This window comes from Rutidosis leptorrhynchoides, chromosome 4 (genome assembly GCF_046630445.1).
Source record: "Rutidosis leptorrhynchoides isolate AG116_Rl617_1_P2 chromosome 4, CSIRO_AGI_Rlap_v1, whole genome shotgun sequence".
In the NCBI taxonomy this organism is placed as follows: Eukaryota; Viridiplantae; Streptophyta; class Magnoliopsida; order Asterales; family Asteraceae; genus Rutidosis; species Rutidosis leptorrhynchoides.
Genome location: NC_092336.1, coordinates 92,482,415 through 92,489,532, shown reverse-complemented (window position 1 = coordinate 92,489,532; position 7,118 = coordinate 92,482,415). Strand labels below are relative to the sequence as shown.

Below are 7,118 nucleotides of genomic sequence, written 5' to 3'. Positions count from 1 at the left end.
CCGGATCATCACAGTAGCCACTCAAGCAAGCCTGAATGGTTTAGTGTCTTTTTGTTTGTATTGCCACTTTTATTTTATTGAATCTATCTCATCATATATCGTTAAAAAAATGTGCGTTCAAGTATCTATAATACAGAGTATTGTTTTGATTGTTACACATATTATTGAAAAAAGACGTCACAGCTTAAACATCAAAAAACGTGTGATTACCACATTTGTCTTGCAACCTTGTTGTTAAATTGAATTAAAATAAAATTGGCAGTAGCATTCATCAATCATCATTTGTATAGTTCGTTTGATGTGTAGCAAAAAAATAAAAAAATATAAATAAGTAGCGTTCATGTTGTATTTCATCTTTTGGAGTAATATTATTATTGGTTATCAATAAAATAATATAAATATATGTTTGTTATTGGGAAAAAGGAAAAAAATTGAATATCATAAATATTATTGAAAATACGGCATTCCTTTAAATACTTTCTAAAATCACCACCATCCCTTAAAAAACTCCATAAAAACATAATAATATGGATTAAATGCGATACAAACATTGACATAAAACATAGTAATATGGATTAAATGCGATACAAACATTGACATAAAACATAGTAATATGGATGAAGAGCTTACTATGAAATACTATATTCAAATTTTCAGAAGATCCATTTTGTTTTCAAACTTTCAACTTTCAGAAGATCCATTTTATCTTAGAAAAACTAAAAATCCCTTTTGTAGTATTTCTTTAATACTTCAAAAATTCGCCATCCGTGGGACTCGAACCCACGACCACGTGGTTAAAAGCCACGCGCTCTACCAACTGAGCTAGAACGGCCACATATTGTTAATATAGCTTAATATGATTTATAATACTCTATTCTGGACGAGACAGATCACTTGTGTTAAATCTAGGTTAACCCTCAAAAAAGAACACCGGAGAGATCGAGGGGGAAAAAAGAGATGCAGCAGAGAAATTCCGGCAAACGCCGGCCGTCAGGAACCGATGGCTCCGATTTCTCATACAGAATGGTTGTGGATAACCGTATGCTTCTCTGCATTATTATTATTTTTTTAAATTTTTTTTTGTAGTTTGTAAATGCTTATACATATTATATACAGTATATAAGTATATATATTTCAGCTCATTAAATTTGTAAATTTAGGATATACAAAGGTTGCCAAAGGGAAATCAACTCTCTCCAAAATTCTCATCATTCAGGTACATATACATATATACATATAAATATATAAATTAACTGTTAGATATTTGGATCGTTAATTTCACCAATATGATGAGGTTATTTTAATGTTATATGACTGCAGGCAGTAGTACTATTAGTAGGAGTACTTAATATGCTATTTACATTGTTAACAAATAAGCGTCTTGAAACATTAGCTGCTGCATCTACTTCTTTAACTTTCATCTCAATCATGATTGGAGAATTAGGTAAATTACTGTAATTTTAGCATTCTTAGATAAAATTCCTTATTCCTTATGTTATTTGTATGAAGTCATGAACTTATTGTGATTGTTATTATTTTTGTTAAAGGTCGAAAGCGTAGCAGAGTGAACCTTTTAAAGTTTTATATTGCAGCATCAACTATAGGAGTACTTGGATCAATTGTAGCCATATTTTTAAGCGATAGTCAAGTTAAGGTAAGCAACTTTATACTCTTCAAGTTTATATATTTTATCCCTGTTATAAAACTATTATGATATTTAATTGAACTATATGCTGACATATAAATATAGACATTACTTTAGTCATCTCATAGTTATCACTGGTTATCATTTTTGCTTGCCTTCTTGCTCTTCTCTATTTTTATGAATCATGACTTTTTTTGTTCTTTGTTAGTCATTAAGATCGATACTTTCAACATTTACAGAGTATATACAAACGGCTTTTTGGTGCATTTAATACTCTCTTTATGTGTCTACCCACATTCAGATATAATTTCTTTTAGCCACTACCATGTCTGAATAAGCTTAACTAAGCCGATTATTTCCTTCAATGGCCATCAGACAGTAGGGTGTCTACTGTCGTGTAGTCCCTAACGGTTAGGCCTTTACTTATACAAGTGTTGTCTTCATTTCTGGGCCAAAGTCTCGATGTGTTAACACGTTAATTTCCATCTCTCGTTTCTATCTTCATGTTGGTCAATTCATTATTCAACTGTTTGTATATTGGGTCTTCATTGTCAAGGGTTGACCCGAAACACTTTTGTCTAAATTTATATGAACATTTAGTGTGTGAAAATATGAATATAGAAATTATATTGTCACAATCTTTATCTAGAAGGTTCTACGGTTCTAGAAGGTTGTATTCACTAAAATTACATTTTGAACTTCTTCCGTGTTTCAACTCACTTGATTCATTTTCTTTTTAGCTAGATTTTTTGTTTCTAAAATCACCCACTTTACTGATTAGAGATGAAAATAACACCAAATAGACCTGAAATAATCATATGTAAATGGGTCAAAATTATTATTATTTTGAAGCTCATGAAATGATTCTGTTTCCTCGTGTACAGAACACTTATGCCTCCTGTAAAAGAGAAAATTGGGCTGTTGGTCCCTGTGGTTTACATGAAATGGGGTGTTTGGTCCCTAAACTTCATTTTCGGGGTTGTTGGTCCCTGTGATTTTCAAAACACGTGTGGTTGGTCCCTGTCAGGGACCAACTACACATGTTTTGAACTTCCATTTTCGGGGTTGTTGGTCCTTGACAGGGACCAACCACACGTGTTTTGAAAATCACAAGGACCAACAACCCCGAAAATGAAGTTCAGGGACCAAACACCTCATTTCATGTAAACCACAGGGACCAACCGCCCAATTTTCTCCCTGTAAAATAAACCAGTTTATAGGAAACAATAGTGGTAGATTGTAAACTTCAGTATGATGCAGTTGACAAAGAGAGAAAAAAGAAATAAAACAACGATATCCATTTGCTACTTAGCTTTAATGTCTACGAGATTTCAAATTTGATGAAGGACAACGGTCATTTAGTACCTTCTTTAAGACTTTAAGAAGTCCCCTTAGCTTTCAGAATGAAATACTCTTGGATTGTAAACTTGTTGTTTGTCAAACAAATTAACGACTATTTCATATTTCAAAATGTGTACGTAATCTATAATCGGTAGAAAATAGAAGAACTACTAATTAGGCATAAGCTATTATAATACTCGACCCGTCATACAGAATTTTGGCATTGATTAAAAAGGAGGGGATAAGTAAAAGTTAATTTAATTTGTATCTGTGTGTTACTTGGCTTAACTCTGAAAAATACATCCTAGATTCATAAAACCCAACCATCATTATACATATAAACTTGAAACTCGCCGATAAGTAGTGATGATAAGTTAAATTGCCAATTATCAAACACTGTATATTGTATCTTCATTACGTTTATAATGATAACCGTCACAAGATGGCCTAGTGGTTGGCTTCATGATATTTTCGCAAGAGGTCTCAGGTTCAAACCACCTCACTAGCAGAACATCTTGGGGGTGTCCGGAGAAGGGGTAAACGGATAACATGATTAGACCACGTACTTATGAGTGAAGTACTTGCCCTCTTAACCTGAATAGGGAAAACCTCGTTCGTTTAACGTTTTCCATTTTAGGTTTTTAATGATCTAAGTATTTGGGAGACGGAGAAAGTTCTTCTATTGAAGATTGCTTGTGTTTCTATTGGTGAGTTCAAACTTTTGTGCGATCTTTATAATTATTGATTTTACAGCTTACTGCTATTCAGCTATTGGTCTCCATAACATTGACTTTTACATTGACAGGGCTGTTTGTACAAATATATTCGGTCACTGCAACAATTTCTCTGATCGGGAATATGTCTCCCCCAAAAAGAGCTTCTTAATGCTTTCAAATAATCAGCATTACTCATTACCTCTCCCCCTCTCTATACATTTTCTTCTTTTTTGCTTTAGTTGTGTTATTTATATCTGATGCATTGTAATCTCCATGATTATCTTTTCTTAGAAATATTAAAAATGATTATCACTCTTCATTGGTATATTGCTTAGTTGCTTAGTAAGTATGACCCAACTTTGATTATTGAACTGCCTAAACTTCCTGTCATATATTAAGAGAGCCCTGTTGCTATAATTTTCTTAGCATATCATCCACATCATGAATCCTTTATAAATTTGCTAGAAATAGATGTTGCATAACAGTCAGCTTAATAATGATACCGCAACCCGCATGCGCATTCTATACGTATGCGGGCGCTCGCTAGCATGCGTATGCGTGTACTTTGTATGCGGTATGCGGCGTGCGGTGTTGTATCGAATGCCTTTGTTCCCGGTACGGCGATTACTTGGTCATCACGTTGATATCTTTTCCATAGTTACATCCGTGATTCGGGGAAGTTTGTTATGGAAGAGATTACCATTATCTTGGATGATTCTAGAATTAGAGTTTGCCTATATATACTAACCCTAATTATCATTCTGGGGGGATCACATTACGTAACCATTGCCTGCTACACATCTCACGTAACAAGCATCATCTTTCATCTTCTCAAGGTTTACAGGTTAGTTCCTTATTAACTAGCACCTACAACCTTACATGGGGCCTTCTGATCAACGACCGTTATCAAAGGTGGACTTAATCACTTGGCCACCCCGCCGACATCATCATGTCGGCCAGGGTTATTCACGGTAGCCGGACCGGAGAGCCAAGTTCTAAGATCCTTAAACACCCCTTAGCTTATTGAACAGGCATATTGACCCTATGGAAAATATATGCATGATCAAGTGGTGCTTTCATTGAGAGCCGAATTAATTCAAGACATGTTTGATTGTTTTTTCTTTTAAAAAAGTTTTGAATTATAAGGCTCATTATTCACAAGATTTCTGAATTTTTTGTCTCTTTTACAGTATCATGACTTCCGGGGACTCATCGGAACGTACTCAAACAGACAATCAAAACACACCGTCTGGTAATCAGCAGACGCAAGCTATGACTACGGGGACGGGATATACGCCTTACCCTCCACCAGTGTCCGACGAGCCTTTCCAAAGGTACAAGCCGATATATCCGGATGGAATTACACCGCCAAGGGCAAACTCACCAGTTATAACCACGCGGCTGGATTTTTCATCGGTGGATCCAAGGGTCATCTTGGTAGGCACTAGCGGTGAAACAGTAGGTCCGCATGTGGTATGCTGCGGTCAGGTACATATTTACAGTACCACGGTTTCAATTCCTCTGCAGACGCAGAGTGTTCAGCAAAATTCGTCGTTTACGCCATTGCAACCTTGGCAACCACCGCGTCCAGTATCGCAGTTTCTGACCCCTGCGGATGCGCATGCATTACTTAATAGTTGGGGATTCGGTGTCATTCCAGACGCCAATTCTCGTTGGACGTCGATAACCGCAGAACAGCAAAGTACTGCACATACAGCTGGACTTATAACAGCATATCCTCAGATCTCGCAGGCATCTGCGCCACAGGTTTTGGCACCTTTTCAGCTACCCGTATACTCTGCGCCGTCAAGCCTGCCTTCTTTTCCAACGCAGCAGCCTTGGCTATATCCGCAGACGCCGGGGCAACCTTGGCAAAATATTCAAGGGCAGGCGAATCTCGCAAGCCAATTTATGCAGGCGGCACCTCCTGACATGGTCCACTTATTTTCGCAACCTGATTTTGTTCAGGATATGATGAAGCGTTTCTTCGCAGGACTCAAAGGGGATCCTGTTAAACCGCCCTTTGAGCTACCAACTACTTTTGACAAGTTTCCTCCGCATATAACCGCGTATCCGTTTCCATCAGCACCAAAGATACCTCACATGCTAGGTACCTACAATGGCTTGACTGACCCAGATGATTTCCTGCAGCGTTTCGAAGGCGCGATGCGCACCCAAGGGTAGGTTGATCCAGTTGCATGTCAGATATTTCCCATGACGTTGCAAGGCATTGCGCGTGAATGGTTCAATAAACTTCCAGCGGGTAGCATATCCGGGTTCATGGATTTGCGTACGAAGTTCTTGCTGCAGTATTAAAATCAAAGGCCGCACAAACGCACTCACATTGAATGTCACGATATTGTGCAGAAATTCAAGGAATCTTTGGGAGAATTTCTCACGAGATATACTAATGAGTGCTTGCTCATAACGGACCTAAAGTCAGAACAGCAGATTTCTGGGCTGATACATGGTATAAGTGCAGAGCGTCATCCAACGCTGGTAAGGCGTCTGCGCCATACAGTGCCAACAACTTATGCTGAAGCGCTTAATGAATGCCATGATTATATGCGGAGTGGCGAAGATAATGATATTCCAACAGCTAGCTCACGCAACGAAAGGAAAGACGATGATGATCGTTCGAACGATCAAAATCGCGGTAACAGCTCTCGCTGAAGATACCCTAGTGGTGGACCTATAAGAAATGATAAAGGGCGAGCAAGTGGTGGTTTTCGAAACAATAATCAGCGCGGTATTAATAATCAGAATTATGCGCTGCTCAAAAGCTTGTCTAAAACACCAAAAGAAATTTTGGCAACCGAACCAGTATGCGCAACCTTTGCGGTTCCAACTCCGCTGACAGAATTTGGCAAGCGGGATAAAACAAAATACTGCGAGTTCCATGACGATCACAGCCATGACACCAATCGGTGTAAAAATTTAATGGAGCGAGTGCTGGAAGCGCTACGCGCAGGAAAATTAGATCATCTCAAGCCGCCAAAGAAAGATAAGGGAAAGGCCGCGGAAGAGAGTTCAAAAGCCAAAACGTTCGCATGGCAAAAAACAGATAAAGCTAAAAGCGCCAATGTAACCATCAATATGGTTGACGCAGACAAGGTTGGCCAGCGAAGGAAATACAACGACTACCAGGATTGGGAGCTCATTCCAATTTCATTCCCTCCCGTGATGTCGATCGACACAGTTAACAAGCCCATTATCATAAAGTGTCGCATTCCTAATTGCGGAATACAGATCAAACGCATGCATGTTGACACCGGGAGTAGCGTCGACATTATGTATGAGCATTGCTACCGTTTCCTTCCTGCAGAAGTTAAAGCACAGTTACGCCAGCCCGATATTACGCTATCAGGGTTCTCTGGAGAAAGCTCATGGCTGCTAGGCCGGATAGAGCTAATAAT

At 38.3% G+C, this 7,118-nt stretch overlaps 1 protein-coding gene and 1 non-coding gene across 2 annotated transcripts; one reads left to right on the top strand and one right to left on the bottom strand.

Moving 5' to 3' along the window:
• Nucleotides 1-759: 759 nt before the first annotated feature.
• Nucleotides 760-832, bottom strand: TRNAK-UUU (transfer RNA lysine (anticodon UUU)). Its single transcript has one exon. It is a non-coding gene; the product is annotated as a tRNA-Lys (tRNA).
• A 106-nt stretch (nucleotides 833-938) lies between these two features.
• On the top strand, nucleotides 939-4,072 carry LOC139844249 (uncharacterized). Its single transcript, XM_071834470.1, has 6 exons — nucleotides 939-1,039; nucleotides 1,161-1,216; nucleotides 1,321-1,444; nucleotides 1,548-1,654; nucleotides 3,624-3,693; nucleotides 3,792-4,072. The coding sequence occupies exons 1-6, from the start codon at nucleotides 958-960 to the stop codon at nucleotides 3,869-3,871; spliced, it is 519 nt and encodes a 172-aa protein (XP_071690571.1). The 5' UTR covers nucleotides 939-957; the 3' UTR covers nucleotides 3,872-4,072.
• The last annotated feature ends 3,046 nt before the right edge of the window (nucleotides 4,073-7,118 follow it).